General features: G+C 45.8%; 1 protein-coding gene across 1 annotated transcript in view; it reads right to left on the bottom strand.

Annotated features, from left to right (window-relative positions):
• Positions 1-13,410: 13,410 nt before the first annotated feature.
• LOC144754152 (zinc-binding protein A33-like) overlaps positions 13,411-20,402 on the bottom strand; it is a 40,661-nt gene continuing 33,669 nt past the window's right edge. Inside the window, exons 5-7 of the mRNA XM_078641732.1 lie at positions 15,948-15,970; positions 15,380-15,495; positions 13,411-15,086 (exon numbers count right to left, since the gene is read on the bottom strand). Coding sequence (XP_078497858.1) covers positions 14,554-15,086; positions 15,380-15,495; positions 15,948-15,970 — 672 coding nt within the window. The 3' untranslated portion in view covers positions 13,411-14,553. The remainder of the gene's footprint in view (positions 15,087-15,379; positions 15,496-15,947; positions 15,971-20,402) is intronic.

Below are 20,402 nucleotides of genomic sequence, written 5' to 3'. Positions count from 1 at the left end.
CTTGGAAGATATCGTCCGGTATCGATGATCGAGCCATAGTTCTTCATGCCAGACGATCCCGTATTGTTTTCTTGGAGCGGAAAGAGGCACAAGCTGGACAGTCTTTGGCCTTGTGCTAGGGCAAAATGCAGAGGTTACACACCTCATGAAGATCAGCTTGTGGAAACTTGGATCCACGTTGAGGACACTTTTTGAAAGGAGTCCTTTCCATGAGCCAAAGGGCCTGATGGTGCAGATAGGCCCGAAGACCTATGTCGATGACGGTTTGTAGAGATGCACGTCGAATGGGAAACACAATCAAAACAATACCGAGGAATGGGTAAAGCATTGCGTGGCGAAAGGTAGAACGGTAACGACACCGAAATGGAGCGAGACAAACACATCCGAGCCAGATGGCGGAAAAAAACAATCTGAAGATGGAGTTGATGCCCATGCGCACTATAGTCCATAGGAGGAGTCACCTATCTTGTGACTTCCAAAGACTTCTTACAACAAAGCGCAAACATTTATTTATTTATTTTAGAGGTTTTATATAGCGCTGGCTGGACCCGGGGGTATCAGAGCGCTTTACATTTTAGAGACAAGAACGGTCAATATGACAGAGGACATATATAGCATCAATGTATATAAACAACAAAAAGTCTCTGCCTGACAGATTTCAAAAAGAAAAAATATGGGAAATAAGCACAACAAAAAGTGTAAGATGTGAGAAATCAAAAATATCAAAAGGCACTAATTGGAAAAAAAAGCCGGAAAATTGCAGGGTCAGGATAGGGAGGTTAGTGGTCCGTTAGGTTGGTAAGGAAGTGAAGCGGGAGGAGCAGAAATGGGGGGTGGTTGAAGGGGATGCGGGCTGAGGGTGGACAAGGGAAGGGGGGAGCAAGGAGGAGTGAAGGTGGTAAACAGGGAGGGGGAAGTGACGAGGAGAAAGGGCGAGTAAGGCTAAAAACAAGGGAGGGCGAATGCATCTAGGGTCGGACAGATGTAGCCAGTGGAAGAGAACAGATATGAATTAGGGTCCCCAGTATTTATTGAAGAGATGTAGTTTGAGTTCTTTTTTGAAACTAGGGTAGGATGGGTTGCAGCGAAGGTCAGTTGGAAGGGCATTCCAAATGCAAGACGCGTTGCCAGAAAAGGATCGAGACTGGGTGTTTTTCTTTTTTAGAAGGGGGGGATAAGAAGGAGGGTGTTAGTACTTCTCAAGGAACGGGAGCAACCGCCTTTAGTGAGTTTGCTAGCGAGGTAGGTAGGTGTATTCTGATGGAGAATTTTGTGTATAATGCAGGCTGTTTTGTAAATGGATCTACCTTCAATGGGGAGCCATTTAAGGGTTTTAAGGGCAGGGGAGATGTGGTCGAATCGCTTGCAATCTGAGGTAAGCCTAGCTGCAAGGTTAAGCACAGATTTAAGAGGTGCTAGGTGGATCTTGGGAATTCCGGTGAGAATGGCATTGCCATAGTCGATGCGAGAAAGAACAAGGGATTGGATTGCTAGTTTGAAATCATCGATCGGGATGAAGGGCTTGATTTTCTTAAGGTGGCGGAGAGTGAAGAGGGCTCCTTTGGCAGAATTATTGATGTGTACCTTGAGGGTTAGGAGGTTGTCAAGGGAGATCCCTAGTGATTTGACTGAGGAGGACAAAGATAAGGAGCAGTTGAGGGCGTTAAGGTCAGAGATCCACTTCTAAATGGGGAGCTGGTTATTTTTAGGGGAAAAAAGAATGATTTCAGTTTTTTAGGGTTGAGTTTGAGGTGGTTACTGTGGAACCAGGATTGGATCTTGATGAGAGTGTTGTTGAGTTGAAGGATGTCAGCATGAGTTTTAATCTTATAATAGAGTTGGGTGTCGTCAGCATAGAGATGGTAGTTGATCCCGGCTTGTTTAAGAATGAGTGTGAGGGGTTCCATGAAAAGGTTAAAGAGAGGATGGATCCTTGCGGAACACCTAAGGAGATGGAGGTAGGTGTTATGTCGTGAGTAATCATCAGACACACACAGGTACGACTGTTCATCATCCTGGCTAAACCAGGATCCTTTTATTGGTGAACACAAACCCCACCCCCAATAAAGCAATTAACCATACACTATATAAACATCAGCTGTAGCAGCGCACTCCCTTTTGGCGCCATTCATATTCAGGTAAGCCCAGCCCAACGACCACATCACATTCCTCCCCTATTTACAATCAAAGAAACAAAAATGATCATCTTAAACATGTGACATAATCTCGTAAACGTGTGGAACGAACAGGACAGTTTCTCAATTGATAACGGCCCATGCCCCTCCGTTGATGTTCAAAACCAGAAGGCAAATCACTAACAGGAGACCTAGACATAGACCCAGACCCCACAGCCGTGGGTAACACAGGTGATACAGGCGGCACGTCACTTTGACCCCTCACCACCCCCCCCCCCCCCCCCCCCCCACCGGGACTAAAGGAGGAAGAGATACCGGACCAACATCCCCAAAATCTGATGATACTGAAACAGTATCGGACATCACATAATCCTTTTCCTGAGCCTCACCAGATTTATGGAACATTTTAAAGAAAGATATCTTCATCGAGATGGTCACCCCACCCCTTTCTACAGTAACCTTAGTACCATAAACAGATTTCACCACCCAAGGTTCAGGCTCAAACGGCAAACTAAACTTCCCTTTCCGATGCCTATTTCTCATCATTACAACATCACCAACAGAAAATGTCCGGGGCACAGCCCCACGGCTAATTGCCACTTTATCATTCCTCATCTGCCGATTCTTCAGCTCTCCAGCCATGGCAGCATAAGTTGCAGGAGAGGACCCCAACACTGGTACAAAGTCACCCATATGACGATTCATACACAAAGATGTAGGACTGACTTTAGTGGTTGAATGTGGAGTCATCCGATATTCCTTAAGGAACAAAAATATAGCACAGTCTAAATCCGGACGATCAGTAACAGCAATCCTAAGAGTTTTATTCAGAGTACGCATAAAACGTTCAACCTCCCCATTGGCCTGAGGCCATAAAGGAGTCACTCTTCGATGAAGCACTCCCCTGGACTGCAAATAAGAAGAAAACTCATGACTGGAAAAAGGAGGTCCATTGTCAGTGCGTAATTCAGAAATCAGACCATGAGTTGCCATAATTTTTTCAAACAAAGGAATTGTACGACATGCTGTGGTAGTGTCCATAATCTCCACCTCTGGGTACTTGGAAAAGTCATCGATCACCACCAACATATGGCGACCATCTGGTAGACATCCAAAATCAGCACTAGCCCTCTGCCAAGGAAAAGATGGAACATCTTCCGTGATAATAGGAGCAGGGGCATCCCCTCCTCCGGCAGCCTGGCACAATGCACAACCCAAGACTGTGTTCTCCACTAAAGCATCCAAACCAGGAAACCACACTTTGGATCTCAAACGAGATTTAGTTTTCACCACTCCTTGATGGACCACATGGGCCAGGTCCACCACCCTCTGTTGCAAACACGTAGGAATCACCAACCTTGAACCCCGCAACAGACATCCTTCCGGAGAACAGGTCAACTCATTCCGAACCTGAAATAGTGCTGCCAACACAGATCTGGCATCATCAATACGACACTTAGCGGCATTCAGGACTCCACTCCATTTCCCAGTGCCAATAGCAGATAGACATAATTGGAGACACCCATCATGAACTGTGGCGCCCACAATTTCCTCCAGAGAAATTGGGAGAGGCCGAGAGCGCTCACTATCAACCGTACATATTCCTCAATCTCCTCAGCAGCATTTCCCTCAAACACCGAGGCAGGTCGGAAATGCCGAGATAAGTAGTCAGCAGGATTTAACGCCCCAGGACGAAAAATCACCGTTAAACAATAGTCCTGCAGCTGCAAGATCCACTTTTCAATCCGTGGTGGAGGCTTTGAGGTTTGTGGTCAGTATATACCACAAAAGGCTGACTATATAAGTACAAATGGAAATGGCGACATCCCCAATGCACCGCAATGGCCTCTTTTCTATGTGTGAATATCTCTGTTCAGTAGCAGTCAGAGCACGACTGGCAAATGCCACAGGAGCCAATTCACCATTTATCTGACGCTGAGACAACACAGCCCCCAATCCACCTGGACTTGCGTCCACTGCCAACTCAGAGTCCAGTGCTGGATTGAAATAAGCAAGGGTAGTATCAGCAGACAGTGCCTTTTTAGTAGCTTGAAAGGCTGATTCCTGCTCAGGGCCCCAATCCCACGGAACATTGGACTTTGTAAGCTCTCGCAGAGGAGCTGTCAAGCTAGACAATCCAGGGATAAAGCGACCACAGTAGTTGACCATGCCCATGAAGCTTCTCACACCGGGCACATTAATAGGGGCAGAGGCAGTCTGTATATCACATACTTTCAATGGATCAGGAGACACCCCATTTTGCGAGAAATGATAACCAAAGAATGAAATGTAAGTTTTTAGAAATTCACATTTTTCTCTGTGTAATGTTAAACCATGATCCAGCAAACGCTGAAATACGCCTTTGAGACGACTATGATGTCCATCCAAAGTGGGGGAATGAACTAAAATGTCATCACTGACGTTTATAACTCCCTCCAATCCTGCCAACACCCCCCGAATTGTGTCCTGAAATACCTCGGCAGCGCTAGAAATGCCAAAGCTTAAACGTTTATAACATCTCAGTCCGACATGCGTGGAAAAGGTGGTAATTCCCCGAGAGGCAGGGTCAAGCATCAAATGATAACCAGCACGAAGATCCATTTTGGAAAACCACCTTGTCCCACTCACTTCCACCACAATGTCATCAACAGTAGGGGTAAGGTGATGTTCACGTTTGATTGCCAAGTTAGGTAAGCGCATGTCCACACAAATCCTAACTTCCTCAGGTTGTTTAGGTTTGCGGGCAACCACAATCGGAGACACCCACGGAGTTGGACCCTCCACCCTTTAAATTGTGCCCTTATCTCATCTGCAAAGCAAGAGTCATAATACCGCTTGCACTCCTTCCCTTTAACAATAGTTTTTGCTTGGACTGCCAAATGGGTGCGTGCAAAACAGCGCTGTGTTTGTCTCACCACAGCATAGTATTGATATTTGAGAAAAGGTGTGAAAAGTTACGACACCAGCTGCTGCACTGCTGAATTTAGGAAAAGTATCCTCCATATGTAAACCAATTTTTAACGTTGACCAGAGTAATCAATGAAGTTCCCATTTTTAAATGTTCAGTAATCCATGTTTTCCATACTTATGAAATCACTTCGGAGACAAAAGTTGAGCTGGAATGTTTTATTCCTCATTTTCAAATGTCATATGCTGTTTATCCAAACTTAAACATAGACATGTGTTGCCAACTTTCATTTAACCCAGTATAATGGGAAAACCCAATGCATTTTGAACGATGTACATTCTTCGTCAGGGGTACTGCAATAAATCAGAAAGAACTGTTTAAATGACTGTGCATGAGCAATGCGGCTGCAAGATGGTAAATAAAACATTTTATCAATAAACCCCTTCCCTGTTAACCTCCCCTGTTCTCAAAATCTCATGCTAACAAAAAGCTGATGCTAACTAAAAAACACAAATTCGAGAAATACTGTGAAAGCCCCTCGTGTTCGTTCATAACAAAATACAAGATCTGTGTGCATTTACCTTAAAAGGCCGTGGCGAACAATTTGACGTCTGCATCTCTCCCTTCATTACCAAAAAAGAATCAACCTACTCCCTCTCCCTCCATGCCTTATGTTTCAAACTGACTTGCACACGTGGTCCCAATCAGTCCCAAACAGATCCTGCCCTGTGGCCTATTTAATCAACCTTTGCTCGTGGATAAAACTCCTGCCTAATAATCCCATAATGCACCTGCCTAGTTAACTGAAATGTGTGCCCACGAAAATTACCTAGTGAAAGTTACATAGTAAAAGAAACACCCAACTGCATCCAGTACACAAAAATATAAATGCAATCGTGTTTGCAGCATGATGCATAAACAATCAAATGACGTGGTTTAAATCAAACAAAGTCCGTGGTATGTTGAGCAACCTTCGAAGTGCCCATAGTGCATCCTTTTCAGTGGAATATTAAACAGTCCGAACTTCATGCCACTATTAAATAAACTGAATCAAAGTTCCACGATGGAATATTGTCTCCTCAGTGATGCTTTAAATTGGCCCAGTATTCTCATTCAATATACAGTAAACTTCTGGGGTGCATCTCGCGTTAGGGACGAAATTAATTGCGAAGCAAGAGTCATGATACCGCGTGCACTCCTTCCCTTTAACAATAGTTAGTTTTTGCTTGGACTGCCAAATGGGTGCGTGCAAAACAGCGCTGTGTTTGTCCCACCACAGCATAGTATTGATATTTGAGAAAAGGTGCGAAATGTTTTAAATGTTTTAAATGTTCAGTAATCCATGTTTTCCATACTTATGAAATCACTTCGGAGACAAAAGTTGAGCTGGAATGTTTTATTCCTCATTTTCAAATGTCATATGCTGTTTATCCAAACTTAAACATAGACATGTGTTGCCAACTTTCATTTAACCCAGTATAGTGGGAAAACCCAATGCATTTCGAACGATGTACGTTCTTCGTCAGGGGTACTGCAATAAATCAGAAAGAACTGTTTAAATGACTGTGCATGAGCAATGCAGCTGCAAGATAGCCCCAAAAGCAAACACCTTAATAGATGTCCCACTCAATACTGGTATATTTGGCAGTCCCATCATCATGGATTCAGCCATCACATTAATGGACGCCCCAGTATCAATCAGAGCAGGTACCAAATGACCATCCACCTCAACATCACATTTAGGCAAACCCCTCCTTACTGCACCTCCAGGCTGTAAGGCATGTAACACATGCATGACCTCTTCATCATCATCCATATCCTCCAGCTCTGGAAGGGCGGCATAGACCTGGGCTGAGGATGCAGTAACAGGCCCCCGGATCGGAGCCGAGCGGCACATTTTCGTAAAATGATTAACTTTATTGCAATTGGAACACCGTTTCCCAACCGCAGGACAAGTCCCATTATGAGGAAACGAACCCCCACAACTGTAACATGTCCGATGTCGCTCTGCTTTATGAGGAGGCATTTTCTGTTTGTCAGTACGTCGAACCATCATAGCATTCACTGGTTCCGTCTTTACAGAATGCTGAAGAGCAGCATCCATATGGGCCGCCCTCACCTTTGAAAGTTCTTTGGACCTGCCACGGGTCAGCATGTCCGCCATCGGCATGTTGGGCACTTGGAGTATCGCCTCACGAAGCTTGCTGGAATAACAGCCCTGAATAAATTGTGCCCTTATCTCATCTGCAGCATCAGGTAACCTGGCCAGTACCCGCAAGCGAGCAAAGAAGGCATCCACAGATTCATTAGGCAACTGCCTTGCCTGACGTAGCAGAAACCTCTCGTAGTCAGGATTCGCCAGAGGTTCAAAATGTGCAGTCAGGGGCTGTTTCAATGTCTCATAAGTATGCGGAGTCTCCTCCACCACCGATCGCCCCAGCCGATGTATTGCCGCTCCACCAAGATGCAATAACATTGGGCGCTTCCTCTCCTCATCCAGATCAATGGCCTCAAAGTAGGTCTCCAAACGACCAACCCACTCTTTCCATCGAGCAGCCTGGGTGAAAAATGTTCCACCGGGAGAACAGTCGACATCATTAAGCCTTTTATCTGCAAATGTAGGGCACACCAGGAACCTCCAAAATCAGGTCCAAAATGTGATGCCTGCAGTCACAGAGCACTTCTATTACTAGATGTCCAATAAAGCAGGCAATCACAAGAGCGCTGTCATATTCCGCCGGGCAGGGGGAAACCGATCCCGTGTTTTCCGCTCACGTTGCGGAATAAACTACAACTCCCGTCATGCTCGTGGGAGCGACGCAAGGGGCGCACAGGAAGCGCGCAGCAAGTCATCAAAACAAGCTACGAAGACTAAGCCGGCGCCGATAATTCAGAAAGGTCCTGGCGAGTGTTTGGTTGGTGGCAGGAGATGCAGTAAGAACGCGGACTCTACTTCTGGTAGGATACCTTTGAACCGAGTTGCACTCGTCCTTCTGGAATCCCGCTCCGGCGCTTTCCGCATTTCAGACATTGTTTGGTTCCCCTCGGCTGGAGGGAAAATACACGGCGGGGGTGCAAGTCTCTCCCTGCGCCCGTATTTACTTTGGGTTTGTCGTGCTGTAACATACATAGAAACAGTACGCAAACGCGGAATCCACGGCTGGGTGTGTGGTTAACACTCGGCATAACGTACATAGAACTTTAAGCTCATAGAGTCGAACTTGTATCGGAAAAGTGCACAAAAGTGAACTCCTTGTGAATCGGATATTTGATGCACTTATAAGGAATGCACGGACGCGTGTAATTCCAACAGCAAAAACTTTGTTTCTCCAGTAACTTGCCTCAATTACAAAGTCAGGAGGCTCAGGGTTCTTCCACGCTTATGAGGAAACAACTTTGATGGGCACTATACTGCTCCACGCTCATTGGTGCAAACGTTAGTTGTACCAACAAAAGGGAAGTACCTGGTTTTGGTGTGTTATACAACACCTGGTTACGGGCATTCGCCTTTCTGTTGTTCTTGTTTGCTTTACATATTCTTTGTTTCATGTATTATGCATAGGTAGCAGACTCCAAGCGGGGCAAAACTCCGTGAGATTTACTCCCCCTTTGATGAAAACACTTCGTGTATCTTAGGTATGTGTAACTGTAGACTTGGGTGAACACAGTCTCTGATGTGAAGGGTGTTATGTTCTACAACGTGTTTGTGCTTTGTCTTTCTATTAGATGGGTGGAGTGCCTGTTACCTCAGCCTTGAGAGTCTACTACTGGTTTATGCATACTTTTCTTTCTTTACAGGTACAATTGGGAATCTAAGGGTCAATTGGGTGGTAAGGAGTGTGACAGAGTGGGGAATTAGAAGTCCCAGAGTAAAAGGGGGGGGGCTGTTGTTTCATCCAGTTGTTCTTTGTCGTTTCAGGTCTCCCTCCCAGCTGTTCCCTTCCTTTCCCTCCCCGGGTGAACATCCTTCATAGTCTGTATATTATCCCTCACACTTTAAGGCGGTTCAGAAGGGGAGGTTATAGGTCTAGCAACACAGCCCCGAAGAGGTCGGAAGGCAGAGCCTGACAAGCGCATTCACAGCTCCACTGAATAGACTGTCAGCATTCCACACCACGAAGAAACTGACAGCCTCCGAGGTGTCAGAGCCGCGAGCCAGCCGGTCTGCTGACTCACGCACAGCCACGGCTCTAGCCACGCCCCCAAACACTCGGAGCGGGCAGGGGAGAAGGAAAAACCCCAAGCCGACCGCCGTCTGCCCTCCGAAATCAGCAGAAACCACTGGAGCCTGACCACGCTGAAGAGGAACCACCACAGGAATCGCCCCAGTACAGCACCGCAGCTGCACCGCCACGCCAGAACGAGGGGCGGAAGAACAGCCTCAAACTCCGGACCTTCGTCGCCAGAATGTTATGTCGTGAGTAATCATCAGACACACACAGGTACGACTGTTCATCGTCCTGGCCAAACCAGGATCCTTTTATTGGTGAACACAAACCCCACCCCCAATAAAGCAATTAACCATACGCTATATAAACATCAGCTGTAGCAGCGCACTCCCTTTTGGCGCCATTCATATTCAGGTAAGCCCAGCCCAACAACCACATCACAGTAGGGTTAGATAGGCAATTTTGGATTTTGATTTGTTGAGAACGGTGTTGTAGGTATGAGACAAACCATTTGTGTGTCGTACCATTCAGGCCGAATCGATCTCTAAGATCATTTAGTAGAGCAGAGTGGTTAACAGTATCAAACGCTGCAGAGAGTTCAAGGAGGATCAGCAGGCTAGATTCACCATTGTCAAGAGAGTGGTGGATGTCGTCAATAATGTTTAGCATGGCGGTTTCAGTGCTGCATCCTTTCCTAAAGCCAGATTGGAAGGGGTCTAGTAAGTTAAAGTGTTCAATGTGTCTATCTAGTTGGAGAAGGACACATTTTTCCAGAGCTTTAGAAAGAAGGGGAAGGTTGGAGATGGGACGAAGGTTATTGAGGTCGTTTGGGTCTGCCAAAGGGTTTTTGATAATGGGGGTGATTTGGCCTAGTTGCAATGAAGTGGGAACACAGCCGGTGGCAAGGGAGCTGTTGATAATAGAGGTCCAGGAAGGGGTGATGATGTGTTTGAGATTTTGGACAAGTTTGGAGGGGAGAGGGTCTTTGGTGTGGGAGGAAGGCTTGAGTTTGGAAATGATGTTAAAGATGTCTCTTTCAGTGACTGGCTGGAAGTTAAACCACGTGGCATTATTTTAGTAAGAGAGTTAGGATGATTGGAGTCAAGGAATTCGGAGGGCAAGGGGGGTGAGGGAGATCGGAGTTTTGATGGGCAGTAATGGGTGTAGGGGGAGATATGGTGGAGGGTGGGATATTAAGAGAGATGTTCGGATTGGTGGGAGAGATAACAGTAGAGAGGAAGGATTGCTCAATAAGTTTAATTTTGTCAGAAAAAAAGAGAGCTATTTCTTCACATCTAGTCGTCGAGGCCAGAGGGACAGGGGGGCGGAAGCAGTTTGGTTGCGCACAATGTTGAATAGTTCTCTTGGCCTATTCTGAGCTCGATCTAGTTGTGATCTGAAGAAGGAAGTTTTTTGTCGAAAGATGTGTTTTTTATAGGACGATCTAGCAAGTCTGAGGCGGGTCAGGTTAGAAGGAGAGGGGTGCTGTCTCCATAATCTTTCAGTCAGTCTGAGTCTACGTCTTTCATTATTTAGGTCTGTGTTAAACCATGATTTGGAGAGGATATTTCTTTGTTTTTTGAGTTTGAGAGGGGCAAGAAGGTCAAGGGTAGCAGTGACAGCTTTGTTATATTGTTCGGTTGGTTAGTTCATTCGTGTTAAGGGAGGGTGGGATAGCGAGAAGCTGGGCATGAAGTTTGGATTCAAGTAAGTCGGGAGGGATAAGACTGAGATTTCTGATCAGTTTCATGGGTTTAATAGTTTTGGAAGGAGGGGGGGGGGGCAGAGGTGGTTATGGTGAACAGGATAAGGTGATGGTCGAACCAGTCAATGGGAATGATGTTAGATAGGAGGGCTAGATCTTTGCTGGTTATGATAGCGTCAAGGGTGGCTCCTTTGGAATGGGTTGGCGACTGACAGATTTGTTTGAGGTCATTAATTTCGAGAAGGTCAGAGAGGAGGGAGATTGAGGGATCTTTAGTATCATTCCAATGGAGATTAAAGTCTCCCAGGAAGATGTTTTTAGATTTGGAAATTGAGGATTGGGTAAGAAGGTTAGATAGCTCATCAATGAATGGGTAGTGATTTCCGGGTGGATTATATATATTGTGAAGGCGGATATGGGGGGGGGTGGGGGGGGGGGGGGAGGGGGGAACCCTGTATTTTGAGTTCGGCTACGAGATATTCAAAGGAGGCATATTCGGCGTTATTGATAAGGGAGAGCTGTAATTCGTCTTTAAAGATGATAGCTACACCACCGCCTTTTCGGATGGGTCTATCTTTCCTAATGATGGAGTAGCCCAGGGGTGAGAGTATGTCAAGAATGCTTGTAGAGTGGTCATTAAGCCAGGATTCTGTAAGGAACGCAATGTCGATGGATTCGCGAAAGATGGTTTCAGAGATTTCTATGGCATGTCGGGCAGCGGAGCGGCAGTTAACAAGCATGCAGGTGAGGGGTTTGGGAGTGGGTTTGGGAGATGGGAGGGCATGGAGGAGGTGAGAAGAGGAGGGGGTCTAGGTGAGACAGGTGAAAGGGGAATACGACTAATCCCCAATATGACGGGGATGTTTGAGAAGGGGGGAGGCGTGTTCATGGTTGATGAGTATGGAGGGTAGGAATTTTGAAGGTCGGAGATCTCCCGGTGAGAGAGGGTGCAAGTGGTGCAGAGTGGTCTTTGAGCCCGGCAAAGCAAGGGAGTTGTTTTCCACGGTTTGGAGGTGGTGGGGTTTATTAGACCGGGGCTAGCGGTGTTTCTTCGGGGCGGGGGATCGCTGGATTTGAGGTCGAGGAAATCGTTCCTAAGACGAGAGAGATCTCTGGTAAGAGTGGAGATGTTAAGTTCGATGTTGCGAATGGAGTTTGAGATAAGAGTGAGGGGGTAAATAGAGTGTGGGGGGGAGGAGGACAAATGGGGTTTGGAGTTAGCTGCAGAGGGGGTCTGCTCAGAGGAGGTAGTGAGCAGATGCAGGCAGGAGGCCTGTTCTGAGGAGGGGATGAGCCGAGGCAGGCAGGATTGTAGTTAAAAGGGAGAAGGAGTGGCATGTCGGGGTAGAGGGGAGATGAGACCTCTGTGGAAGAGAAGTTTGGGGATAGCAAGGAGGTACAGTTGCGGATTGGTGTAGGAGTGAGGGGGGAGCTAATGGGAAGAGTATAGTTCAGGGAGGGAGAGGATGAGTTGGCAGAAGAAGGGTGAGGGGTAGTGTGATTCAGAGGGTGTGAGGCTGAATTGGGAGGGGAGGAATGAGGGGGGGATGGAGGAGGAATGGAAGGGGAATCTGGGTGAGGAGTATTGTGATTCTGCGTGAGTGAGGATGAGTTTGGAGAGGAGGAGTGAGGGGGGGTTGGAGGAGGAATAGAAGGGGAAATTGTGAAAGAGGGCCAGGAGGGTGGAGTAATAGGGAGGGGAACGGGTGGGCTGGTTGGGAGCAAGGGGGATTGGGAGTGAGGGGTTGAGGGGAGGATCAAGGGGACAGGGGAGGTCATAGTGAGGAAAGAGGGGATAGGTGACAACGTATGCATAGTGTCATTGGATGTTGAAAGGTCAGGGGCGGGAGAGGTGGGCTGGTGGGGCAAGGTCGGTGGGGAGAGAGGAGGCGGAGGGTATGGGGGGCTGTTGGTGAAATTGGAAAGTTGGATGGCCAAGGATCTGAAATGGATCCGGGCCCAACACCAGATGGCGATCTATGCATAGTGTGTGATCTGCAGCTCACATGCCTCGAACACAGTTTTTACATGGCATGCTCTACAACGCATGCGATTACAACGTATGGCGCAAGCCATTACATTGCAAGTTGTTTCTACTACATGTTGTAGGGGGGTGCACTAAACTAAGGAATAGCATAATTTACTATTTCAACACCTTCCCTAATGTTGCACATGCTGGAGTTGGAATAGTAATCCAGCGAGCCCCTACAGCAAGTTGTAGAAACTACTTGCTATGTAATGGCTTGCACTGTAACAACGCGATCGTTGTAACGACCACGTTGTAATCGCATGCGTTGTAGCACATGCAATGTAACATCGCAATTCCTGCCGAAATGCGCTGTCTGGCTTCCTTCCTGCATCCCTAAACAGGTGGTCGACTCCGTGCTCTGCTGGACAAAGCACCTGCTGCAGTCACACAGCTCTGTGTCTTCTTACTCTCATAGTCACAACAGAGAAAGTGGCCACAAAACAAGAAAACACTACAAGTGCTGGTGCGAGAAAAAGATAGTTTATTAAAAATGTATATAAGCAAAACATTTTAAATTTTCAAACCAAGATAATAAAGGCTTAAAAAAGGCTAACCAATAACTGACCATGTCAACACATAAGACATGTGCATCTGCCAACTAAAAAACATTATTTTATTCCTTTGGTCAGTAAACAGACAACAGCTGGGGCGGGATAAAGGTGTTTAAGTGCCAGGAGGGCAGACAAGTATTCAAATTAAACAACACTATCTTTAATGTGATGAATTTCTTTAAAGACTGCATAATCAACATGATTTGTTCAAATCATACTTTGCAAAAATAGCAACAGGTGGAGAAGCCATACTTGTCCATACATATTCAAATAATGATCTGTGTGCTGCCTGTGACTTTCCACCTCATATCTGCATTACACATCTGTGCTGCTCAGCCAGTGAGACACACCGCAATGATCTGTGTGCTGCCTGTGACTTCCAAGCGTAGATCTGCATTAGAACTCTGTGCAGCTCAGCCAGTGAGACCACTGGGATCTCAGTGTGCTGCTATGTTTCTTCTCAACTCACATCTGTATAATACCTCTGATACTCAGCCAGTGAGACGCAGAATGGTCTCCCCCACCCCCTCCGCAGCAAGAGTTTCTCACTGGTAACTACTAGGTAATGATAGCCGTAGAATATCCATGGGGAGCCATATGAGCTCCAGTGTGGGGCTGCTCCAGAGGGGGAGGGAAGACTCCTCAGCTTTAGCTCATTTTTGCTATTGTGTAGGTCTGAACCAATCCAAGTCCGAAAGCGTCCGGCTGCACGGAATTTAGAAAGTGCTGTCAGAACCTGTCCTAAAATGTTTGTACAAAGAAACTTGCAAACCCTCTGCCTCCCCTTCCCCCATTACACCCAACATAACAGAGCTCACAGAGTGGAGCCTCCACATGCTGGAGTCCCTTCAACCCCAGCTGGCACAGCATGTACCTCAAGCAAGTCCACTCGAATCGTCTCCTGTCAAAGGATGCAACATCATGTAAAATAGGCAGAAATGGTTTAGGGACGCCAGAAAAAAACCAAAAGGAAAGTAAAGTGTAAACTTTGTATTTCTGGTGTAGAAACAGAGTACAAAATAAAATCTTTCCCAAGGAGCATCAGGTGGAGGACCTCTACAATCGGAACTGCAGAATTCGGAGAGGTTCCCCCTTGCCTTCTTTCACACCAGTGAAAAAGAAGGGAAACAACTTCTCAGAGAAAGATCCGCTGAAGGTGTGAAAGTGTGCCATCTTGTCTGGGTCGTAGAAGGAAACCTGCCCCTTCTCGTAGTCAAGGTAGATGCCCACTCGCTGCGGCTTCCGTTCCAACATTAGTGGTGTAGGTGGCAGAGTGAAAGCCCGGTAATCCTTACCATTGCGCACCACCGCCCAGAAGCCATTGTCCGGACACAACATGATCTCTCCCTTGCGGGTCACTGACTCCTTTGCCACACCCAGCCCCCACTCTGACTTCTGGCCGACCATTACCTCCCAGTAGTGTCGGCCTTGGTCGAAGCCAGTAGCGCCCAGCACGCACGCGGCAGGGTCGAAGCGTTCGGGGCCTTCTGGCACTGCCCGCTTTTTGTCTCCACAGCGCACCTTCACACTGTCCGTGATAACCAGGAATGGGCTGGCTGTGTTCTGGTCCAGCTTCATGATTTCTGGAGCTGGCAAGTAAACATGAGAAAAGACATCTTAGTGAAAACAGCCAGAACATCCCTGACAGCAGCCAATGCCACGTGAATTTCCACCTGCAAAGTGGTTTGGGGGTGGGGACTATTGCTTCTGAAAGCACGTTTGTAAAAGGAAATGTCTCCTACTACTTCCATAATCTTCCCTGCCCAATGCATCCCACTTTACTAGCCCCACGGACCATTTTACATTACCCATAAAGTGCACCCCGACTACAAGAAGTACAAGCTACTCTGGGATTGGGTTTTGCACTTTTCCAACTACTCACCAACATCGAGTATTTTCAACATCTTCTTCCACACCCAGAACTGTACGGGGCCAGTGTAGTTCTCCTCCTTAAGCTCCACTGGGGTACTGTCCACATCTACTGTTGGGATAATGGTTCTAAAAAGGGGGGCACAACAAGCCTCTTCTCAGCCACAGTCCGTATGTACAGAATGACTTGCTTCCTGCCCCGCATCCACCTCCCTCCCCACTCCCACCCCTCAATAAAATGAAGGTGTACAATTTAGGGCCCCCAATTATATTGGCAAACGGAAAAGAGGAGCTCCCTCTCCCACATGCAAGACAAACGCACACACAAAACTTGAGCAAAACAAGAAATGCAATATTAGTTGTAGAAGGACCAATTACAAGAACAGGAAGGAGAGGACCACAGACCATACCCAGCTCACACTGGTAAAGGCGACTTCGAAACAGACAAAAGTCACTTTGTTCTCATTGTAGAATACCCCTTTAGAAGGCATGAGTGGGACATTAAGGGCAACACAATATCAAAGAGGCAGTAGCATAGGACCGGCGTCCCCAAACTACAGCAAAGTGACATGAGTTCTCACCTTTCTTGGGTTGCCCGAAAGCTCTGTAAAAAACAAATGAAGTAATAAACATTAAAAAAAATAGAACGTTGCAAAGTACATCTTTTATGATACTTCTCAACCGGCGAGTTGTGTAAAAATTAAGCAGAAAAATAGAAGTAGGAAGGGATGAGCAGATGCAGGCGAGGTTTTGTAACCCCCTCTGGTTGTTTCAAATAAAAGGAAAATATTTTCACAAAAATGACTATATATTCACACCCACAAAACGTTCACATGGAAGCCAATGTTTACAGTCTGAAGAAACTGGGTTCATACAAAGTAACGCCCAAATCTACCCATATCCCACTGACAAACGCATGGAAGACTCAGATGTAGAGTCCGTAGGGGACACCGACCCAGAGCACGTACCAGTCATGGTTTCTCTGCTGGACAGCAATACTGCCTATATGGGGTCATTCCACATGCATCAACCTATCACAAGGTAGACAGTGTCTAGGAAGATGGGCTTGTTCCAGGGCCTGCCCATGTTTAATGGAATTTTCAAGACTGGCCAGGAGTCGAGGGGGCGTGGTCAAGGTACCGACATGGCAGTCGAGCACTGATACGGCTTGTGTCGCCAGACTTTCACCTGCAACATCCTATCCAACAGCTTTGTGTTGACTCCTCCACTGCCCGCCTGCACATCGCCTCACTTGGGGGGGGGCCTTCCACGATGCCACTCTCACCGCTTGGGGTGGTGCTGTGAAGTTTGTTTGGCGCCAGTGAAGTGTAATGGCGGACACTGCAGACTTTGTTTTAAGCCCGGACCGTCCCGCATCTAGATCTCCATGTAGCTGTAGCCCGTTTTTACCGATAAAACTACATAGTGTACAAACAATAATGTTTGTAAAAGAGTTTCTGCAAAAATTTGTCATTTGCTCATCACCAAGCAAAGTGTCCTGGTTTGTTTTGCTCCTATTTAACTCTGTTTGCATCACACTTCTCAATTACCCCAAAAATTTGCTTTTATGATTCCTGATATATTTTGAAATATTTGCAAAATTAATTTACAGGCTATTTATATAAATGGTATGAGTTATAGAAAAATAACTAAACAATGAGTTGAGTGGCACATACCCGTTTTAACTATGTTTATCAGCGTTTACACCACCTATTTAAAATGTTTGCAAACTATACTAGGCCAGGGAGCTGCCGGTCTCCCGTTCCGTGTTAATTGAATAAATTTCAGGTAAATATGTACCTGAATCCTAGTGCGCACAGCAAGATGTATTTAACTTGCACATTATACACTGAGAAAACTCCCCTGAGGCCTATCTTTCTATTATCCTAATAGGACTAAATCACTACTGGGCTCAATAAGCAATTTAATCACTTCTGTGACCTTGAAATTTATAATTTGATAATCATTATTTATTTCATTTCTTTATAAATTTTATACAATTTCATTTTTTTCTTTTTTCATCTTTAAAACTTTTTTTTAGATACTTGCACATTAATCTGAAGCTCATATAACATATTTGCATTAACTGAATTAAGTATTCTTAGAAAACACGTATTTGTTAAATCACTTTTAAATGTTTCATGTGTACCAATAGCTGATGCATTGCAGTAACAGAGAAAAATACCATCTTCAGACAGCTCACTTGACAAAAATCTCTAACTCTAGTAATAGAGAGAAAAATAAACCTGCTTTTCCAAGCAGCTTTAGTTAAAAGACAAACTGACATCTGACCTCCCCTCTCTATTTATTGATTGGGGTGCCTTACTGAGCACCCACGCCCCATTTGTAGAGTCAATGTGCGACGCCCGCTGGATTCAACGTGCCACCTTTATGGAGGAGGAATTGTGTGCCACGCAGCGAGTAAGCCCACCCGAGAGGGCTGCTCAAGACCTACATTCTGCAGAGGGAATTAGAGACAGACCTAGAGGCCCTAATCCTTATTCTGGAACGCTAGGTCAGTGGCTCTGGCTGTTCAACCTGAGACTAGTTTCCCTGGTGGAGGCGAAGCAGTGCCTCGACTCAATAAGTATATAAATCAGGAGACAACTCGGATTAACTGCTATATTGGCTAGCGATCCGTAAAATATCCCTTAGAATCTTACTAGCTATTAAGGACTCGGCCGATAACCTCCATGAGGAACCACTGGCAATTGTTTGAGTCTTCGCTGCATTTTATCAAGACCTATATGAGGTGCACCCCCTGCCGCTCCAGAGGTCCAAAGACCACTTATCTTGGACATGCCCATACACTCGATCCCATCCTCCCTGGCCCATTAACAGGACACACCCTTAACAAGTGGAGAGGCAGATTAGGCCATCTCCGAAGACCCACAGCCCAGATGGCTTTCCTATTGAATACTACCCCTTCTAACTTGAATTAATTATAAGGAGAATTCTACCAGTATGCATCTGTTCTTGGCATGTAGAGCTGCAGAGTAACACACTGTGCATAGATGGCCACCTAGTGTTGGGCCCGGATGTTTGCAGTTTGTTTTTGTAGTAGTAAAGTCTTTGGAAGTCACGGGATAGGTGACTCCTCCTTTGGACGGTACTGCGCATGGGCATCGGCTCCATCCCCAGATTGTTTTTCGCCATTAAGAAAGTGATGGAGCTGTACGAGAAGTAGTGATGTCTATGTGATTTGTATCTAATTAAGATAATACTGGAACAGATAAAAGTAGCCGGGTGGGTGTGTGTAACTCTGCAGCTCTACATGCCAAGAACGGTATGCAACCGTTACAACGCAACTTTTACCACGCAGTGCTGTTACAACGCATGTATTACAACGAAAACTATTACAACACATTACACTGGGGGCGCTCTAGGATAAGGAATAGTTTTAATTTACTATCCAACACCTTCCCTAGTGTCCACGGGGACTGGAGTTGGAATAGTAAATTAAACTATTCACCATCCACCACCCCCAAGTGTAATGCATTGTAAAGGTTTGTGTTGTAATACTTGCGTTGTAACAGCATGCGTGGTAAAAGCATGCGTTGTAACGTCATACATCCGCCAAGAACAGATGCATACTGGGAAGTAGGATTTTCCGTTCGAGGCATATGAGCTGCAGATTACACAATGTGCATAGATTTTATAACAGTACCCAACTTTAGAGGCGACCACTAGTATCTGTTGCAGTTGTTTGAAACAGAGTTTTTAACACAGCCTGGCTCACAGTGGCTTTTTGTTTAGTTTGCACATCTTCACAGTAGTGTTTTGTGAATGTGTACGGTGTAGACCATGTAGCTGCTTTGCATATATCGTCTAGGGAAATGTTTTCCAAGACTGCCATTGGAGCCCCTATTTTTCTTGTAGAATGGGCTTTAGGAGGAATTGTCAAAGTACATTTGGCATTGTGGTAACATATTTGTATGCATTTAACAATCCATCTGGCTATCTCCGATTTTGATATGGGGTTGTCTTTATGTGGCGGAGAAAAAGACACAAAAAGTTGTTTAGTTTTACGAAAAGTTTGTGTCCTTTCGATGTAGTACAGTAATGCTCTTTTGACATCTAAGGTGTGTAGAGCTCTTTCTGCGACTGTTTGTGGCTGCGAGAAAAATAATAGGCAGCTCAACAGATTGATTTAAATGGAATGTTGAAATGACTTTTGGAAGGAATTTAGGATTAGTACGGAGAACTACTTTGATATGATGCATTTGCAGAAAAGGTTCTTGAATGGTAAATTAGCTACTAGGAAAGCTACTTTCCAAGTTAAGAATTGCAATTCACATTTTTGTAAGGGTTCAAATGGAGGTCCCATTAACCGTGTGAGAACAATATTTAAGTTCCACACTGGTGAAGGTGGCGTTCTGGGAGGGATGATTCTTTTGAGTCCTTCCATGAAAGCTTTTATATCTGGTACTCTAAAAAGAGATAAACGTTGTCTATTTTGTAAGTATGCTGCAATGGCAGCAAGGTGTAGTCTGATAGACGTGTAGGCTAGATTACACTTTTGAAGGTGTAACAGGTATCCTATAATGTGTTGAATAGACACATCTAAAGGGTTTATGTGGTTGTTTTGACAGTATATCACAAACCATTTCCACTTAGCGGCATAACATGCTCTAGTAGTGAGACGTCTAGCTTCCTTGATAACGTTCATACATTCTGGAGAAAGGTTGAGGTAACCAAACTCTATGACTTCAGGAGCCAGATCGCTAGGTTCAGCTGAGCTGGGTCCGGGTGTCTGATCTCTCCATGATTCTGTGTTAATAGACATGGAGATAGGCTTAGTTTTTGGTGTGGTACCACAGATAGTTGCAGCAGCGTGGTGTACCACAGATGTCTGGCCCAAGTTGAAGCAACTAGAATGAGTGTTAGGGAATGTTGCAGTAGTTTGCGTACCACTAATGGAAGTAGTGGGAGAGGAGAAAAAGCGTATGCAAATTGTCCTGACCAGTTCATCCATATTGCATTGCCTTTGGACAGTGGGTGTGGATATCTGGCGGCGAAGTTTGGGCATTTTGCGT

The sequence above is a fragment of the Lissotriton helveticus genome, chromosome 5_1 (assembly GCF_964261635.1).
Source record: "Lissotriton helveticus chromosome 5_1, aLisHel1.1, whole genome shotgun sequence".
Taxonomy (NCBI): Eukaryota; Metazoa; Chordata; class Amphibia; order Caudata; family Salamandridae; genus Lissotriton; species Lissotriton helveticus.
Note: the sequence above shows the minus strand (reverse complement) of the source record. Positions and strands in the feature narration are given on the sequence as shown.